The sequence below is a fragment of the Rattus rattus genome, chromosome 4 (assembly GCF_011064425.1).
Source record: "Rattus rattus isolate New Zealand chromosome 4, Rrattus_CSIRO_v1, whole genome shotgun sequence".
Taxonomy (NCBI): domain Eukaryota; kingdom Metazoa; phylum Chordata; class Mammalia; order Rodentia; family Muridae; genus Rattus; species Rattus rattus.
In genome coordinates, this window is record NC_046157.1 from 135,790,466 (window position 1) to 135,811,499 (window position 21,034).

A 21,034-nucleotide genomic window follows, 5' to 3' on the forward strand; every position below is an offset into this window, starting at 1 on the left:
TCCTGAGGCTCAGAAGATCATTGCTACAATACTTGGTTGTGAATTGTTGGAATATTTGATAATTCTTTTTCTGAATCAATTGAGGTGATCATTAGGGTTATATTAACTTTTACATATTAATTATCTAAATGACCATGGTGGACTTTTACATTTTTTACAACTCTTACACTACCACAATAAATCTTATCTGATTATGATATATTATTTTTATATTCACCACTGAATTTGACTTTAATGTATTTAAATTTCTTCATATGTATCCAGGAGAGAAAAATTACAATGAAGGTGATTAGTGATTGCTGGGAGAAGGGAAATTAACTTCTCCCATGGATGAATCCCCTTGTTTGTTGTCCAACGAAGAGTGGTGAGCCCTGAAATCATGTGCATGCATACATACATACATACATACATATATACATATATACATATATACATACACATACAAACATACATACATACACATACAAACATACATACATACTTATTTACTCACTTACTTACATATGTGGCAATAATCAAAGAAAAGGGCTAACAACTTGAGAATTGGGAGTCATGGTTGGGGTTTGAGGGAGTATGACTGGAAAGGGTTTGAAGGAGGAAAGGGGTGATAATATGAATTAAAAACATACAAGTTTAAGGAGTTTAGGGATGTTCCATGAGCACTTTTTGAAATGTGTTTTCTGAGCTAATTTGGTTTCATTTATAATAGGCGTGCATTTGTGTGTTAATACATATAAAATAAAGAATTGGGTCTCATGTGTTAATTGTGTTTAAACAATCCTTTCTCTGAGTTTTCTTGTCTTCTGTAAGGAGTTTCCAACTTCGCATGTATTGTGCCTGGTATGATCTTTCTGTCTCCCGGCAGAATGCTCCCTGCAGCAATGCTATTGAGTATGTACAGGGTGAGAAGCCTTCTCTTCTGGCTGGATTGACTCTATGCTAATGAAAATCCTTCTCTGTCTTTAGTAATTTCTTCCTCAACTGCTCTTGTGCCTGATAGTAGTAAGACTATATCACTTCTCTGTTGGTAGGATTACACAATTTTGAGCTGAAAGTACACTGACAGAGGTGCTTACATGCTCCCTGTTTCTATAATGTGAGATTAAGAGTCACATTAAGATTAAGATTACAGTCACCAGACATTACTTTGAACCCACAGTGAAACCTGTTGCACCTTTGTGTTTTTGAAATCTTCAGAAGCATGGTTTATAAAAATTGCATCAGCAACGAAATCTGGTAGGCTTTCTTCTGAAGTTTACAGTTGGATAATCTATTCTGGGAAAATGAAGGCATGTTTAGAAGGCAGTTAGGGCTGAATTACAACACCCTTTACATGCACTACTGCCTTGTGGATCACAGGACTTTCCTATGCTCTGCCTTCTTTCTGCCTGAGCTTTACCCTGCCAGGTGTCCATGCTTGGGGCCTGGGCTGCCTTCCTAAGCTTACGTGGCCTGGTTGCTGGTTTCTCTTGGCTCTGGGTTCATCCTCCTCCCCAGACCAGCTCCACCCTTTCTTTTCCCCAAGCGCCCTGCAAAGCAGCTTTGTCTCTTCTGGCCTTCGAATGGAGAGGAGAATGATCCCAAAAAGTTATGATAGAAGTGTTAAGTTTTGTTTATATACATTTTTATAATTCTCCACCCAATTTCTGATTCCTCAAACTTACCCTCTATCTATTCTTTACACAATTGCCCAATTCCCCACATTCTCATGACTAGGAATTCTGTTAGAAGCTTTTCCCTCTTACCTCTCCCACTTCTGCTCAGACAAACTGAAGCAATGAATTTGGGGCTTTCTTTTAACACCCACTGTGTCTTCTAGACTTTGACCTTTGCACTAATACCTGGTACAAAAGACCATGGAGCCATCCTGGTTACTACGGGAGGGTCAACTGAAGCCCAGTGCAGTAACTTTAGTCTATACACTTATATTTGAGTGGGGAAAGACCCATTTCTCCACAGGAGTCCTATGCAGTTGTGTCTTGTAAAATTGTTCTAAAAAATACACTCTTTAATAGATGTTTTTAAAGTTGTCACACAAACATATATATTGAATATATAGCCCCATACATTTTCTATATATAAAGAAAAGCATTTGATTCTAGTGTTTATAGAGTTGCTGACCTTGAATAAGACAGTTCACTTCTGTTGCTTTCCTCATCTGTAAAATGGACTAATAATTATTTTATGTGGATATTTGAGGATAGATGAGTTAATCATATAAAACACCTGGTAACTTTAGTGCCTAGCCACCAGTAACTATGGCATTTAAAGAGTGAAATCTCATTTATGAATTCATGTGGTGAAATCTGAAAAGTTCTGCAAAGAGAATTCTGCTTCTTTTCTTTTTCTTCTTTTTTAAAACTTCATGGTACGGTTGGCTTTGCATTCCAATGGCTATGATAATTGCAGTGACAATTGAAGCCACCAGGATCCCTGGTGCATTGCTGAGCTTTGTCAGTGACACAGAGGTCAGGTTCAGTGTGTCCTTCAGCCACTGGCTTTCCATTTGGGGCTTTTCTCCTTTAAACTTCATGTCACCACAAACTGTTTTCTTCTCTTACTCTACTTCTAAGTTGTGACTTAGAGACCTGCATGTATCTCCTGTCTTCTGTTCCCTAGAGTAATTTTCCAGAATTTCAGCACCTGGTTTGCCAATCTACTGTGTAGGCCTGGCACACTGGAAATTATAGGTCTTTCATTCCTAGATTAATATAGTTTTTAAAGCCTAAGTCAAATTGTCTGTCATATATCTCCAGTGAAGGTTCTTTATTAATGTCAATACATGCTTAGAACAATTTCTGTATTTGATCATTGCAAATACCACTGTACTATCTTGTTCCTTTAATTAATATTTTTATCCAAGTTTCTCAAATTTATCCCTGTAGACTGGCTTATTTTAGTTTCAAATTCCAGGAAGATTTACACTGACTGTGTATTATTAGAAGTAAAGAAAGTGCAACATATAGTATGTTAGTTTTTATTACTGTAATGATCCCTGGAGTATAGATAATAAGATTTATTGGATTACGAAATGAGCACATGCACAGAACTATTTTAAAATAGTATTTATATTTATTACAGATACATGTACTACATGAATGTAAACTAAATGTCATGATCATGAAAAAACTACATTAAAGTGACCCAAGGGATCAATTGTGAACCATGTGTGAATCTTTTTATACTTGATTGGTTCTTTTCTGATGGCAATAAAACCATGCAAACAAAATGCAGAATGTTGACTGCAATGTAATGGTTGAAATGTTGACATTCATAAAAGGGTCAGAGTGAATTACAATGGCTGTTGGCTGTTAATTCTGAATCCATACTCTTAAAGTGATCTATGGAAGCATAGCTGAATGCCACGGAGACAGAACCATGGTTGGTGCGTTCCTGTTTATTGATTCTCCCATCTTGAATGTATTAAATACTCAACCGAGACTGCCGTTTTACAGCTTACCTCGTCTTTCCCAGGGTTAGATATGTGAGCACATAAGCTTACTCTTTAAAAAAGATACCACTGTGTGTCTGTGCGTGTGTGTGTGCGTGTGTTAAAGAGAGATACAAAGTGAGGAGTGAGAGATGAGAGAGAGAGAGAGAGAGAGAGAGAGAGAGAGAGAGAGAGAGAATATATGGATGCTATGACACTGGTGTAGTCAGAAGACAGTTTCAGAATACAGGTCCTTCCTTTTACCATGGTTACCATGAGCGAAACTGAGTCATAAGGCTTGCACATCAAATGCTTTTACTTGATGGACCCTCTTGCCAGCCTCATTTTTCTGTTGTAGTGTATGTGTAAAATGACTGAATCAATGTGGGATAGTGATTTAAAATAGCATCTTTTCATTAAAAGGTCAGTACTATTTATTCACTTCTTTGTTAGATAATAATAGATACTTGGAAAATCTTAACTTATACTTACACTCTTTCCATCAGTTGAAGTGTCTCAGTCCTGTGCTTGGCCTCCTGCTGGCCGTAGATTCTGTAGCAGCTTCCAGGGAAGGAGCGCTGTGTGGCCTTGCAGCCTCTCCCCACTGCTATCCGTCAGCCGTTTTTGTTTTAATGATAAGACATCCTACTAATGACTTTCTGTTTGATTGGTTGTTGTTGTTTTAAACTTTTCCTATTTCTAATCAGAATTTAGTTTTCTCTTTCCTTCAGTTCATACGTCTTGCAAGAAAGTAATGTGGAGTCGATGTGTCTGGCAGTGGCTCAGACTACTCTTAAACACGGAACCCAAGGGAAAGGTTCTTCTTTTAAGAGGTTCTGTTTAAAGAGACATTTCCAGAATGCTTCCCTTTTTAAAATTATGGCATACTGGCTAGTTGTTGTCAACAATGCAAACTAGAGACCTAAGAAGAAGGACGCTCAGTTAGGATGGCTTAGATGACACTGGCAGGTCTGGGGGCCTTTGAATGATTGCTATTGAAGTGGGTGGGCCCAGCTTACGGTGGTCACTGTACGTCTGGGTGGGTGCTCATCCACTGTATAAGAAAGAGCTGCTCATGGGCCTAGGAGCAAGCCAGTGAGCAGCATTCTTCCTGACCTCCTCAGCCTGCCAGCGGGCTCCTACCTCAGCTTCTCCTGATGGTGGACTATAGCTTATAAGCCAGCTAAACTTTTCACTTTCCCAGGTTGCTTTTTGTCAAAGTTTACCACAGCAACAGAAAGCAAACCAGTCCACATGAGTATTAAACAAACAAACAAACAAACAACAAAACAAAAGAAAAACAAAAACAAAAACAAAAAAACCCCTCCAACTTAGTGCAGTTAATTAACTTGGACTTCTTTCCCTAAGCAGGCTGTAGGAAAGTTTCCTGGGTGGCGTGTGTATGTGGAGAAGAGTGTTGCTTGTGGCCTCACTATTAGCTTTTAATCTCTGAAGGTTTCTAGGGAGCCGATGTAGTCCGATTGTATTGTACTTTGTTTACAAACGCAGAGTACTCTGTCTAGAGTCTTACTTCCTGTATTTAGCTTATTTTGCTAACACAATTGCTTTCAGTTGGCCCAAGTCTCTGGTTATGGGTTCAAGAGATGGGCATTCTGTGCTTTGCTTAATTGACTATGTTGTTACTGCTCATAACTTTGGCTTCTCATCTGGGCAATCAAGGTATGTATCTCAAGTGTCCTAAGAAGTTAATAGTTTTTACACTTACAGTCCTAGAATTAGAAGCAAATGAAAGCCTTGTTCTTCCTGGAATTGCCCTTCAGATGCTCTATTTAAAAAACAACACAGTTTTGAGATGTGTAAAGCCTAGGGAAGGAGAATTGCTTCCAATTTTTAAGTCTGTCATTGAATTCTTTCATGTTGCATTATTGTAAAGTTGTTTATTTGGGCCTCACCTCAGTCAACCTCCATATACCTCCAAATAGATGCTGTAAAGAATTATTATTTGCTTGCAAGCCCAATCTGTTCACTGGGGGTCACAGAGAAAGCTGTGTGGCAGTCATTTCTATTAGCTTTTGTAAAATCACAATTGCATTCTGTGGGTTCTGTGAGTTCTTACTCTTAATAAAGATTCATTTGATAAGGCTTAAAGCTTCATCCTAGGAGGATTTTCATCTCCTTTTAGAAACTGGAATTTGTTCCTTTACTAAGGTTTTTTTGTTATTGTTGTTGTTACTTGTTGAGGTTAAGAATCAGAACCATGTTGGTTTCAGCTTGGCTATTCCTTAAAATTTTTACTAATACTTGCATTCACGTCATTCATTGGTTCGTATTATTTCCCCATTGCTATCATTCTTTCTTTCTTTTCTTTCTTTCCTTTTTTTTTTTTTTTTGGAAAAGGCAGTACACAAATAATTGAAATAGGTAATATCATCATAAATTTAACATCAGGCTATTGTTTTTTAAACTAAGCATTTAAAAATAGTAATTGGAAATAATCTAAGTCATACAATCAGTTTTGAAAATGCCATGTTACTCTGGGCACAGCTACCTGGACACTAGCATGTTGTGAGGAATAGGAACAGAGCTGGAGTTTTTCTTTGGGTTCCATTAAAATACTGAAGCTGAGGAGGCACACTGAGCATGGCAAGTTAAAAAGGCAAAGAGATTGGTGCGGTGACTCCCCTCCCCCACCCCCAATTCCACTATGATTTGCTGAAGTTATACCTGGGAGAGTTACATATTTCTGCTTTGGAGATTTTATATAACAGTTTGAACTATCTGAAGTTGAGAAAATACCTTCATGATTATTCTCCAGAATATTTTTGGTATTATGTAAGTTGGAAGATGCTTTCCAAGTTGGTAATTCATTTTCTGCATAGTAATTTAATTTCAGAAAAAATTATTAGATGGTAGTCCTCAAGTTAAACAGGACAAAAATGGCAGTTATTTATACAAAAGGTCTTTGTTTTGTGTTAAAAGTTTTATTGGTGTTCCCACTTGACACAAACCTAGATATAAGTAAGAAGAGGGACTTTTGATAGAGAAAAATGTCTCTCTATGTGATTGGCTGTAGGGAAGCCAGTAGTACTTGTTCTTGATTACTGATTACTACAGGGGTTCCCAGCTCACTGAGGTACCTATGCCCAAGCGAGTGCCATAAGAAAGCAGGCTTAGCAAGCTACAGGGAGCAAGCCAGTAAGTAGAACTCCTTCACAGTCTCTGCTTCAGTTCCTGCCTCCAGATTCCTGTCCTGTTTGAGTTCCTGCCTTTATTTCCTTCAGTGACTGCATCCTGAGAGTTGTAAGATAAAATAAACCTTTTATTCCTTATGTCAGTTTTGGCCATGGTATTTTCTCATAACAAAGGAACCATAAATATGACAATCATACTGTATCTTTATTGGGATTAATTATTTCTCTTAAAATGTGTCTTACTTTGGTAGAAATAGATTGAGTCATCAGATTTACTTCTTCCACCACAGGATCCTGGATACTGGGTGAAGATTCATCACTTGGAATACACAGATGGAGGAATCCTGGATCCGGATGATGTCTTAGCAGATGTCGTTGAAGATAAAGATAAGGTAGATGACTCTGAACACGTTCTTCATTTTCCTATACCAAGCAGCATATTTTCAAGCCATTAAATTTCTTAACAAACTCACATGTCACTTATTATTAAAAGATACCATCTGTTTTGGTTTCACCTGGACAGCTCATAAATCAAAGTTCTTCATCAGATGTTTGCCCGAAGTTTGTTGAAGTTTGGGAACTTGTTTATGGTAGCCTAATTAGCAGACTCTTCATTCTCAAGAGTTCCCAATACATCTCAATAAATTAGTGTCAGCTACAGAGGCTGTTGAAGCTCCTGCTGCTGTTGGCTCTGGAGTTTTTTCCAGACAGTTGCTAAATATTCATCTTAATGCCTGAGGTTGGAACGTGTTTTGTGTTTTACACTGGATAATACAGCGGACTATGGATGACTCATGAAGAGCTACAATGTAGATTTTTCTCAGAGTAGATGGTACACTGTATCTTGCGTATGCCTTTCTTTCATGTTAATCCTCACCTCAAAAAAAAAAAAAAAAAAGAGAAGCATTGCACTGAGTATGTTGAATAGTTAGGAAACTTTAAAACTGTTCTGTTAATTATTAGGGAATAATTCATCACAAACTTAGCGGTTGGATGGAATTTCCCTTCTTACTACTTTGATAAGGTATAAAAGGAAAAGTATCGTGGCAATATCCTGGATTATTGCCACTGAAACACAGTTTAACTGTGTTGTCCTGAGAAATGGAACTGCTTCTAAGATTTCTTCTCTATAGCTTTAGCACTTTTTATAGTTGGTTTATTTTTATTTGTGGCCTCTCTCCCCATGCCCCTCTCCCTCTGCCTCTCACCTGCTCTCTCCTTCTGTGTGTGTGTTGAAACTTACTTTAAGCCATTGGTGTTCTGTTCAGGAAATTTTCCCCTGTACCCATGTGTTCAAGGCTCTTCCCAATTTCTCTTCAGCTAGTTTCACTGTATCTGGTTTCATGTGGAGGTCCTTGATCCACTTGTTCTTAAGCTTTGTACAAGGAGATAAGAATGGATCAATTTGCCTTCTACATGCAAACTGCCAGTTGAACCAGCACATTTGTTGAGAATGCTGTCTTTTTTCCACTGGATGGTTTTAGCTCAAAGATCAAGTGACCATAGATGTGTGGGTTCATTTCTGGGTCCTCGGTTCTATTCCATTGATCTACCTGCTTGTTTCTGTACCTATACCATACAGCTTTTATCACTATTGCGCTGTAATAGCTTATGCTCTAAGATCAACAATAGACATATGGGTCCTCATAGGACAAAATGGTAACCAACAGATTGGGAAAAGATCTTTACCAATCTTACAACTGATAGAGGGCTAATATCCAATATATACAAAGAATTCAAGAAGTTAGAATCCAGAGAATCAAATAACCCTATTAAAAATGGGGTACAGAGCTAAACAAAGAATTCTCAGTGGAGGAATATGGAATGGCTGCAAAGCACCTAAAGAAACATTCAACATCCTTAGTCATCAGGGAAATGCAAATCAAAACAATCCTGAGATTCGACCTCACATCAGTCAGAATCGCTAAGATCAAAAGCTCAGGTGACAGCAGATGCTGGCGAGGATGTAGAGAATGAGGAACACTCCTCCATTGTTGGTGGGATTGGAAGCTGTTATAACCACTCTGGAAATCAGTGTGGAGGTTCCTCAGAAAATTGGACATTGTATTACCTGAGGACCCAGCTATACTCCTGGGCATATACCCAAAAGGTGCCCCAACATATAACAAGGACACATGTTCCACTATGTTCATAGCAGCCTTATTTATAATAGCCAGAAGCTGGAAGAACCCTGAAGTCCTTCAACAGAGGAATGGATATAGAAAATGTGGTATATTTACACAATAGAATATTACTCAGCTATTAAAAATAATGACTTCATGAAATTCTTAGGCAAATGGATAGAACTAGAAAATATCACCCTGAGTATGGCAGCCCAATCAAAAAAAAAAAACACACATGGTAATGCATTCCTGATAAGTGGATATTAGCCCAAAATTTGAATTATCCAAGATATAATCCACAAACCATACGAAGCTCAAGAAGAAGAAAGACAAAAGTGTGAATGATTCAGTTCCGTTTAGAAGGGGGAACAAAATACTCATAGGAGGAAATACGGAGATAAATTGTGGAGTAGAGACTAAAGAAAAGGCCATCCAGAAACTGCCATACATGGGGTACACATTGTGTGGTGACTGCCACACATTCCACAAGCAGTCACCAAGCCTAGACTCTACTGGGGATGCCAAGAATTTCATGCTGACAAGAGCCTGACATAGCTGTCTCCTGAGAGGCTCTGCCAGAGCATGACAAATATAGAGGCAGATGCTCTCAGTCAACCATTGAACTTAGAATGGGGTCCCCAATGTAGTAGTTAGAGAAAGGACTGAAGTAGCCGAAGGGGTTTGCAACCCCATAGGAAGAATAACAATATCAACCAACCAGACACTCTAGGGCTCCCAAGGTCTAAACCACCATTCAATGAGTACGCATGGAGCAACTCCTGGCTTCAGCTGCACATGTAGCAGAGGATGGCCTTGTCGAGCATCAGTGGGAGGAGAGGCCCTTGGTCCTGTGAAAGGTCAATGTCCCAGTGTAAAGGAACGCCCGGGTGGGGAGGCGGGAGGGAGAGGGTGGGCATGTGGGGGAGCACACTCATGGAGGCCGGCAGTTGGGGGATTGGATAGGGGTTTCTGGAGGGGAGACAGGGAAAGGGGTAATATTTGAAATGTAGATAAAGAAAATGTCCAATTAAAACAGTGGGGAAAAGTTAATCTTTGCAAACACAGTTTTGTATTTTGTATTTTTTTTTTTGACACTTGGCTTGTCTTACTTGACATGGTAGCTACCTCATAAGCAAATTTTGTTTCTAAGTAGATTGCTAGGTTCTAGAAGGCAGGGACTGATGTTTTTTCCTCTTTTGTATTTCTCACGTTAAGATATCTGGTATGGCATTTAATGACAGTTCTCTTGTTGTGGTTTCATTTTAGCTGTTTTGGTTGGCCATGAGTCAAGAAATTCTCCCACCTCGGCCTCCAGAGTTCTGAGATTACAGCCTGAGCTACAGTGCATAGCTACAGAGTATTTTGTGATTTCCCCCTTATACCACAAATGGTGGCCATTCCCGTGCCGTTTCCCAGTTCACTTTCTGCTTCTTCCTGGAACACCTTCTTTCTTTGAGATATTCGAGATATTTGGCTTGATTTTTAATGATGAAGGCAGCCTGCATCTCAATTCCACTGCCAGTGTGTTCATGCAAAAAGCAGAAAAATGCTACATTTAAGAAAGGACAGAAGAAATCACCTCATCCTGGCCTCATCCCAAATCCCATACCAGGGTTGGAGATTCTGTTACCAATATCTGCAGAGATCTGCCCGTTGCAGCCCTTTCCTCTGACGCATCCTTTCAACTGTTTCTGCAAGGATTTTTCAAATCATAGACTGTGTCTTAGCCACAGAAACTGCTGTATTATGTGTGTATTTTTAAATGGGCCTTAACAGTGTTATTAAATAGGAGACGGAGGGAGGCAATCAGTTAACATCAAGCAGAGGATCCATATACGTTAGCTACAGCTTCAGCTTTCTTCTTAATGCATGTTCATGCCTCTCCATGAAGCCCGCCATTGCTCTGCACAATCGATAAGGATTTGCACTTTTCATGCTGCCTCAAGAAGAATCACTCTATTTTCTTCCTTTTGTTAAAAAAGGGAAAAATCCATGAAAAAGAGAGCTTTCTTATTTTCCCTGGGAGCAGAGCCCACCACACTCGTTTCTCTTCCTTTAGTCAGTTCACAGTAAATAGTAATTCAACCAATGGCTTGTGATGTCCTGTGGCATAGCAAACCTGCCCAAGAAGGCTAGAGGCACAGTTGGGCTTTTATTTGTAAATTACTTGATGAATACTCGTTCACAGATAGAGTATGGACCGACAGCAGGCACAGAGAAGGTTGGATGGATGTGAAGAATCATGCTCAAGTCACAATGCTTGCATTTCTGGGATAGGCTGCCTGCAGGGAAACTGGCAATGAGCACTGGAGATAGCCTGGAACCAAGTACTGAAGCAGCCAGAGTCCAACAATTACAGTCCCAAAGTGGTGTCAGCTGTGGCTGCTTTGCTTATGGAAAATCAGTGCAGTTCACTAAGGGCTAGAAACTAGAGGTGGAATGATTCGATGTAAAATTGGAGAAAGATCTAATTGCTTTGCTTAGTTTGATGAAGAGGTGACTTCTAAGTCCCATGAATTGTTTACTCAATATCAGACTTTTAAAACAGTAACTCACATTGTGAAATGTTGGTATGGTTAAAGAGGACAACTGCAGTATGAAAAATATAAATATGAAAGTACATAACTTCTATGAAAATTGAATTGCTTCCATAATCATACATACATATATGTATATATACCCTAACCCTAACCCCCTGACCTGTAACTCGTATATATATATATATATATATATATATATATATATATATATATACCAACACAGAAAATTTCTTTACTTATAGTTGGGTTTCCCAGATGGGAAGGGCTAAGCTTGGAGGCAGATCAGCAGCTTTTCTTGGCTTGCACAACTGGGCGTTTGCCCTTGACTGTCATGTGCTGCCTTGTGTTCAAGTACTGCACTATCAGCTTAGCTTATCTCTTGTGTTTGATAGAGGTGCTTGTTAGACAGTGTAAGAGTTTTGTCTGCCTTATTCTTAGGCTCAACCTTTGTTCAATGGTCAAATGCCAGTTACTATGGTGGTAGTGTAGAAGCGTTATGTATTAATGTCTGTTGCTGTCTTTCAATAACATGGTACTATTATTACTTACTTATTTGAGATTAAATACAGAAACACCAAAGAAACTAACTTAATGTACACTTTAATAGTTTTAAACAAATCTTATAAAACTTGTTTTAAAGTTATTAAATTGCTCAAAATAGTTTTATAAGAAGATACTTGATTAATATGACACAACATTTGGATTAACATATTATTATTATGTGAGAAATGAAATGCCAGCAGGACTAAATTTAGAATGAGAACACCCTGTCTGCTAACACACTTAGCATGCAGGGATCTCATATCATATTCAAAGAGAGACTAGTCTGCACAGTGACTGAACTAGTGACCTAAAGCCAGACACACTGCCACATCGCTTTCTGAGAGCACGCTGTTGCCCTCTAGTGGATGGCACAGTCACTCAGAAGCCAGCTCAGAAAACAATTTGAAATTTGACACTCCTCCAGTTAGAAAAATGTCTTTTGTCTTTTTAGTGTGGGTCCTAGATCAGAAGTGGAGAGTATACACATGCATACCTGTGTGCTCTGAGTTTTTCATGAACAGCCAAGGACGTTCTATGCATGCATAGTCCTTGTTTATGTTTTTGGATTTCTTAACTTCCTTTTTACTGACTGAAAAGCTGATGGCTGATTATAGTAAGATATATGTGACTTTAGTGTGTAATTAGATAATTCATGGTATATGTTGTGTTTTGTCTGGGAAGTGTTGTTGCTACATTAATCCTTTTTAAAGATCCTGAATTATAATTTTTTACAATCCTGTGTTATTTTTGAACACTTAGTTTATTAGTAACCTTCACATAAAGTATTTGTTTTAAATATATTATATTTCTCTTAAATAATAATATAGTGAATTTTATTCTGAGTCTTTTGCATTTTTGGGGAATCTTGAAGTTATGACATGCCAAGAAGTTTGAACAGTGCTTCAGAAAGCTTGTAAAGAAGGAAAGAAATACTTCTGCTTAAGGACTCCCATGGCACATGTTTCAAGATGACTTTCTGCCTGTAGAGTAATAACATTATAGAATTTTAGATCCAAAGTATAATAATCCTCTGGACTAGCTTTAACATCTTCCTAAGCAGGAAGTGTCTGAACCTGGGAGGCCTCCTGGACTCCTAGACTCCATGTCTGAGACTGATTTCTTTCCGGAGTCCATTTTCGCATTTCCTCTTTGGCGTTCTGAGCAAAGCTGCTCTTGCAGGCTGACTTCTGACAGCGGGTTACCTTGTGTTCTTTTTTCTCTCTTGTCAACAGAATATCCTTCTAGTCTTTTAAGACCTGAACTCATCCGTGTTTTCAAAGCTTTAGTCATATGAACACAGTTTATTTTTGAAATCTTTTTTCATGTATTTATCCCCATTTTTGCATTTCCAGAGATAAAATTTTAATAAATAAAATTTCAGATTAAGTTATGGCAACTGTTAGGGAATGAATGATCTTCATGTTTACTTGGTTTCTTAGCTCTAAACTGTGCCAACCCATTGGCTAAGAGATTGAATTCTGAACAAATTTAGCTCTTTTCTTGGCTCTCTTACCTGTATAGCTTTCAGCAACTTAGCCCCTTTCTGTGTGTTATGGCTTTCCCATAGGTAATTGAAGCTAAAAAAAGTACAATAATTTTATGTTATAACATGTGTGTTAAATAATCAAGCCTCAATTTAAAGCCAAATGCTCAGGAGAGTAACTGTTAGGTGCTATTATGTTAAATTACATATTATATTCAGCATATAACTATCAAAGTAAGAAAGATTGGGTTTGATTTATTTTAAAGGTATTGCTTAAAGCATATCCTGTCTAGGATTGTGGTTTGCAATATGTAAATTCAGAATTTCTGGATTCAACCATCTCTGAATCAGAAGTACTTAGAAAAGAATTCCAGCGAGCATGACTAGACCTCACCTGTGTTTACCTCATGGCAGGTGCCACAGATGTGTACAGATGAGGTGGGATGGCAGCAGACCCCACCTCACAGGTCCTCGGTCTCTCAACATTTGTTCCACCATTGTTATCTGGAAGCCTAGGATGGTTGTCCCTGCTGTTGGTATGGGTTGGTTTTATCTCCCCTTGCTTTATCACATGACCAGTACAACAAGTGCTCATGTAATAGTTATGCTCTGTTAGCTATGCTTAGTAATGACTCCATGATTTAAAGTGCACAGAGGCTATGTATGACTCATGTGCAACTTCTTTTCCTGTCAGGCATGTAGGTATCTATCCATAGAGGTTGGTGTCTGAAGGGCATCCTGGGACCAGCAACTCTGGATGCTAATGGGCATCTGTACAGAATAGGTTGTGTTATGAGTGCCTTGAATACCCGATTCCCCTAGTTGTCCGAAGCATTTTAAATGGCAACAGTCATAAAACTATGGTTTCTTTCTTACATGCACCTCCTACCTGTTCCATACTTCCAGTGTTTTACTTGTTCAGTATGCCTGTTGATCCTTGTCCCCTGGTCTCTGAATAGTTAGGAATATATATCTCTATATATATAGAATATATATCTATATATATCTATATATATTACATATTATATATACATACATATTTATTACATATGTATACATACATATACATACTTATAGTTTTGTCCATTGCTTGTTTCCAGTACTTGTAACTGCCTAACCCTTCTTTATTATTTAGATAATTGTAGAAAGAATGAATGAACACTTTCCAATGTTAAATAATTTGATTATTCAGAATTTCAATTTTCTCACGGGTAGAATGAGTAAAATGAGAGTGGTAAATAGTGTCAGCATCACAGGGAAAAACAGAAGTTGTGTGTGGAAATTCAATGAAGATATAGCACTATACACATATGAAGAATAGACTTGTACCACTTCCTTATTTTTATCAATCTTCCAATATCCAGGTCAAACTTTTTAATAGTCGATGTTCTTAGATCACCTCAATCCCAAGTGGCTTTTGGAGCAGTCTAACTTCATATACATAAATAATACTTTAATATAAGCATTAATATCTGACTCTGGGCATTTTGAAATTCTTAGGATATTATTATTTAGTTACTTACTTTACAATCTTAGTTTTGTCTCCTCAATTCCTTGTACACTTGCTAAGAACTGGGATGGTTTTTTAAAGTTACTTTTTAGCACCTTGACTCTGTATGGGTTTTTGTTGTTGTTGTTGATGGTGGAGGTGGTGGTGGTGGTGGTGGTGGTGGTGGTGGTGGTGGTGGTGGTGGTGGTGATAGTGGTGGTGGTGGTGGTGATGTTTTTGTTTCTTTGACTGGATCTCAATATTTAGTCCCGGTTGACCTGGAAATTTCTATATAGACTAGCCTGGTCTTGAACTCACAGAGTTTCACTTGCCTCTGCTTTCCAAGTGCTGGGACCAAAGGTATTTACACCACACCCTGTTTATACTTTGGTTTTAATAAACATCTTTGATTTTAGTCCCTGATAAAGTTGAAACAAAAATTGAGAGTTTCTAATTCTCTATCTTTCTCTTCTAGGAAACTATATTGTTCTTTTAAATATTGCAGTAGGAAGCAGTGTGCAAGCATTAATACTTTTGTGACTTTACTATGGCAAAGATAAATGGTTTTGGGATAGTAACTACAGCTACAGTAATCCTGATGGTGGCCAAGTCAAATATGGACTCCCTAGTGCCTTCTGCAATTTACTTGGTTGGTACCTATAGCATGTATGTATGTGTACAAGTGAATGAGAGGCAAGGGGAGCACCCCTGCGCGGAAGCATGTGGCTGTCTAACTGCTCTGGTTCAGTTGGTCTTTGCTCATGTCAGCAAACCAAGAGTTTCCTCTGAGGCCAGAAGAGACCATCAGACCTGACGGTACTGCTCATGCAGCTGCTTACTGTGGTACAGCAAAAACTAAATAAAACATGTTTGCAAGAATTCAAATTTGACAAGGAAAGTTCCAGTCACACTTGAGATCACAATAATGCTTTATTTAGAGCCAAAAAGCAATTCAGCATCAAGGAACCTAGCCTTTGCCTGACAGCGTGCCCTTAGCCATATGTTGTCTTGCTGGACACTGCCCTACTAATTTTTTCTCTCACATTGGTTTCTCTTGAAGCTGTCTCCAGAAGTATATATATCTGTGCCAAGATTAAGGGTCAACAGTGTTTACAGAAACATGTATGTTATGTAAGTTACATATTACAATTGCACTATACTGTTTTAAATTATATCAAATAGGAGACTGCAGGGTTTACAAAACTTTCTATTTTTAAAAATACAAGTACCTGCAGGTGCTAATTGATAACCCCATTAATTATGCATTAATTAGACCATATTCCACTAACACCTAGCTGGTTTTAACCTCATCAAAGCAAGTTACCTTGCAGAGGAAGGAAATTGGTAATAAGGTTCTAGGTTTTCTGTGATATTCTAACATTCTTCATTGACAAACTTTTTTACTTGTAAGGTCAACTATCACTGTCCCAATTGCACAGAACCAGGAAAAGGCCCAAATGAAATTAAACAGTAACATTTAGGACCATGTTGAGCCAAAGAAATCACTTTTGTTTAGAGGCTCTGGGAAGTATTTATGGACACATCTCCTTGTAGACTGGAAGGGACTTGCCATGATGATGTGAGCAAATGTAGTCATTCAGCAACTTGAGAGAGGCTTAGGAGGAAGGCTGCCTGTATCAAAGGACCTCAGCATCCTATCAAGGAGATCCGAGTAGAGAAAGAAGGGATAGGATGCTTCTTAGAAACTGAGTCAGAAGAAATACTGTCAGTGTCACATTTAAACAGGGTGTTGCAAACAGCAGTGGAAGGACAGTGCCTTCTGCTCCCGATGACTCAGAATCTTGAAGTGTGTGTGTGTGTGTGTGTGTGTGTGTGTGTGTGTGTGTGTGTGTGTGTATACTACTTAGTGAATTGAAGTGGGTTTTAAGAAATGGGCAGATGTGCTTTTAAGAGGTACAGAGGAGGGGAGCATAAAGGAAAACAGCTGTTTTAGGAAAGACGAGAACTCAAGGAATACATTAGGAATTATAAAAACAAGGCAGCTAAACACACTAACCCCTTGATCCAAAGACGATGAGAGTGTCCTGAAACAGGTCAAAGAGATGCTCTTCAATGCTGACAAATTACTCATGGAGCCTGACAGCTGTCCAGTTTCTTGGAAGTTTTACGAAGAGGTGTGAGCTGTGTAACAGTCTAATGGGAGCATCATCTGGTAGGCTTTGCGTATCACGTGGTAGGCTTCCTACTTGACTATGCTGGTTCTTTTGCTCTTAGGGCTCTGATATTGTATATTATTAATGGCTGCACCGAGGCAAACAGGCGTTAAAGGCTGCCCTTGCAATTGAACTAGTGTTTGTTAATACTTCTGTGAGATACTTGTTTCAAATTTTATATAAATGCCTTAATTTATAAATACATTTTAATAAGAATATTCAGTTTTAGTAGTCTTTTACATTATAGTTGTTTAAAGCTCTCCAAGCATGTGATTTTTTTGCTTAAGAAGAGAGTATGTCTTTTCCATTATAGGAATCTAGACTCTTCACTTAGGGAATCATGACTAGATTTCGGAACTTAATACTGACAGTTTGAACATTTCAGGTTCTTTCTTTAGATTTCAGTCTTTTGATGTTACCAATCAGTTTTGAAAGATCAAGTGACATTTCCCAAGTAATAAAAAAGAAAACCCTCCTGTGTAGACTTCAGTTGGAGGAGAAATAGCAAAGTTCAGTTACAATGTCTTTAATAATGTCAGTCTAAAACATGTTATAGTTCAAACATAGATATTTATGCAATCTTAACTATAAGGTAATTAGAATGACTGAGAAAGGGTCTGATAGAAGATGATTTTTTATAGCCCAGGTCTCAGAAATATTCATACACACAGTTTGAAGAGTCTCATAGCTCTTAGTGGGTAATAGTGTTAGAACTCGCTGCTTCTAGGCTGACAGCTTAGTGTGGTCACTGCATTCAGTCTAAGAGGAAGCTAGCATAAGGTGGTATAATGTGGTTTTCTAAATAGGTCACCTTTAAAATGGAAATTACACCAAGCCCGCAGTTAGCTTATGTGAAAATCAAAGTGTGTACTGTTGTTGATGAACAAAGGAGGGAGACATCTTTAGTGCAGAACCTCAAAGCAGAAGTCTCAGATAAGTCTTTGGTTCTCTAGCCAAAGCTACCAATAGAGCACTCTGGTGTCTCATCCTACAGGTGTGGTTCAAATTCCTTTTAGACCAGTGGTTCTCAATCTGTGGGTATCGGCCCCTATAGGGGATTAGAGTATCCTTTCAGAGGGATTACCTAAAACCATCAGAAAATATATATGAAGTAGCAACAAAATAATCTTATGGTTGGGAGTCAGCACAGCATGAAGAAGTGTAGCATTAGGAAGAATGGGAACCACTGCCTAGGGTCCAGTTTCTTCTGGGACCAGCTTTGAAACTGCATTTCAAGATTTTCATAGTAGAAATGTGTTGTGCTGTTTTTCCACTTCTAGTCCTTCTCCTAAGTGTTTTAAGGGCTCCACTCTTGAGGGGAAAATACTACAGAAGCTTTGATTAAGGCCCCATTGAGGCATTAAAGGCATATTTTCTCCTAGTCAAAAGAATGATATTTATTTCTGACCCCGAGGGAGGACTTAACATTTCTGTGTGTGTATATGTGTACACATACATGCATATATATTTGCATGCTAGGTTTTGCTTATGAAAGGAGCAGGTGTTTTTTGTCTTTCCCATTTCAAGTTGCCTTACTAAGTATATTTTAAAGATCTATCCATTTTACTGAAAATTTCATTTTTCTTTATAGCTGAGTAAACTTCATTGTGTGTACATAGCATGTAATCATTATTCATTCAGCAGTTGATAGGCATCTAGACTAGTTTTCTTTTCTTGCTGTTGTGAATAGAGCAGCAGCCTGTGCAGGTATGTCTGTGGCAGGGTATGAAGCCCTTTGGGTATGTGTCCGGGGGTGGCATAGTTTGTCCATATGAGGAAAAGACAAACCTGCTCACTGCTGGTTGCTTATTAGTGCAGTCATTACAGAAACCAGTATAGATTTTTATCAAAACGAAACTAAAACTACCTTGTCACCCATCTATACCTACGGTGTCTGTTCCCTGGACTTTGGAACTTCTTTTTTAACATAGGTGAAATATTTGCGACTAACCTCAAACTGTTGATATTTCTCTTTAACTAGATTCAATCTTATTTCCATGAAGAAACTGGAGACTATTGGAAGCAAACAATTTTTTCTTTAAAAAATAAAAATAAAAAAGCAAAAGTAAATTCCCTTAGAAGTTTACCAGGACCCAGAGGGAAAGGTGACAGTATCACAGTCTCTCTCCCTCCATTTGGGATGGGGACAGCTCTGTTATTCCAGTGTTCCCTTGGAGATGAACATCTTTGACTGACTGACTGACTGATTGATTGATTGATTGATTGATTGATTGATTGATTGATTCAGGATCATCTTAGAAAAGAGGAGCCTTGACTTGATGACTATGGAGTCATGAAAGGTCGGGGAGGAGATATCACGATGGCACTGGTGTAGCAAGGGCAACTCAGAAACATGCAGGAAACAATTGGCTCTGGATGGGGTGCTTATAGAAAATTTTCTCTCCTCCATGGAAACAGGAAGGACAATTCTTTAGACACTGAGAACATTTGTGTTTGCGTGTGTGACATAGTCAATGTGTCTCATATCCAAGTAGTGTAAAATATGTTATCCCTTCTTACTGTGACATCAAAACCGTTATTGCTCTTTTCCAAATGGCTACATAACAAGTAAACCTGGGGTTCTTTGGAGTAGCTACAGAACTTTTCTTTTTTTTCTCAGTAACAAAGTATAATTTGGGACTGAGGTCAAGTGGATGAGACACCAGAAGAATTGGTAAAAATACCATGTAAGTGTTAAGGTGGGTAGATGGACTCGACTAGTGAGAAGAAGGAATCTGCAGACTTAGAGAACACACAAAACAACCCTACTTAGACAGATTAATTTTAAACATTAGAGTTGTGTACACATTTTTATGTGTATAAAATGAAACCTGTGCAATTATCCTACTTTAGTATTGTAAATTTATATTCAAAATGAAGAGAATTTTTAAAATCTTGAAGGTAGTATTCCTGAAACCTTTTCTATTGCTTAGAAGTCAGAAGCTAAACATGAAATCCAGATTGATTGAAAAAAGTATTTGGCCAAACACATTCCCTGATAAGTTTAATTTAACACACAGTTTTGGGGTTTCTAAACTAAATATTTCCCTCTTAAGTATGGCATCTGATAGCCTAAGGTTGTCAGGGGTAAATATGGGTAATTTAAGGTTTAGACTGCTGGTTTTTTTTTTTTTTTTAGAAGAAGGGAAATGTAGTCTTGAACAGTGAGAATTATTATGGTGGAAATACGTTGGGCACTGTTTTGACAGTAGTGTACTTCATAAGAAGTAAATACTGCAAAGGCTTTACAATTAGCTAGTGTCTCCATATAAGGAGAGGAATGCAATGCTGGATAGAGCTTTTGACACACAATCTTTTATTATGACATCAAGTTGATTAATATCTCAGCCAAGGCATTGTTTTAAAATATCTTGGTTCCCTGTCCATTAGAGGTGGAACAGAAAGCACACACGGAAGCTGGCATCTGCGCCGTGCTCCTGACCATTTACGCTGGGGCGAGGCCAGTGTTTGGGTTCTATGTTTACAGTCTGAGTGACTTGGAATTCATCTCAGGCGAAAGAGTTACAAGGCTGTCCTGCTGGGGCCGAGCTGCACATGGAACATTGGATAACTTGTTAAGAAGAAACTGAGAAACGCCAGGGCTCTGGAGCACAAGGTCCCTGTCTAAGTTTTTTTCTTTCTTTCTTTTTCACTTTAAAAGTATTCTAAAATTACTACTTATTAAATGTCAAAATGCTTTAAATATAAAACAATATTTGAATGACTACTCAGCTCATCTAATGAAGCCCAGGAAAAGTTATCATTATCCAAAGATGGGCATATAAATTTATGTGCATAATGAAGTAAGTATATACATAATTAAATTAATACAATTTTTGAATTAACATAATTTTGTCATTGTTTATACTATTTGTTTGTTGGTTTGTTTAGGGTATATGTTTGTCTGTGTGCACAACATCATGCCTGTGGAGGTCAGAAGACATCTTGTGGGAGGGAGTTGATCTCTCTCTCTACCATGTAGGTCCCGAGGACTGAACTCATCCAGCAGGTTTGGTGATCAACAGTCTTTGCCTGTTGAGCCAACTTGATGGTTTGTGTCTAGTGTTTTGTTTTTTTAATTGGATATTTTTTATTTACAT

General features: G+C 38.2%; 1 protein-coding gene across 1 annotated transcript in view; it reads left to right on the top strand.

The window, feature by feature from the left end:
• The window catches only part of Pard3b (par-3 family cell polarity regulator beta), a 986,886-nt gene that overhangs the window by 125,674 nt on the left and 840,178 nt on the right, over window positions 1–21,034 (top strand). Inside the window, 1 exon segment of the mRNA XM_032901196.1 lies at window positions 6,873–6,974. Within this exon segment, the coding sequence (XP_032757087.1) occupies window positions 6,873–6,974 (102 nt within the window).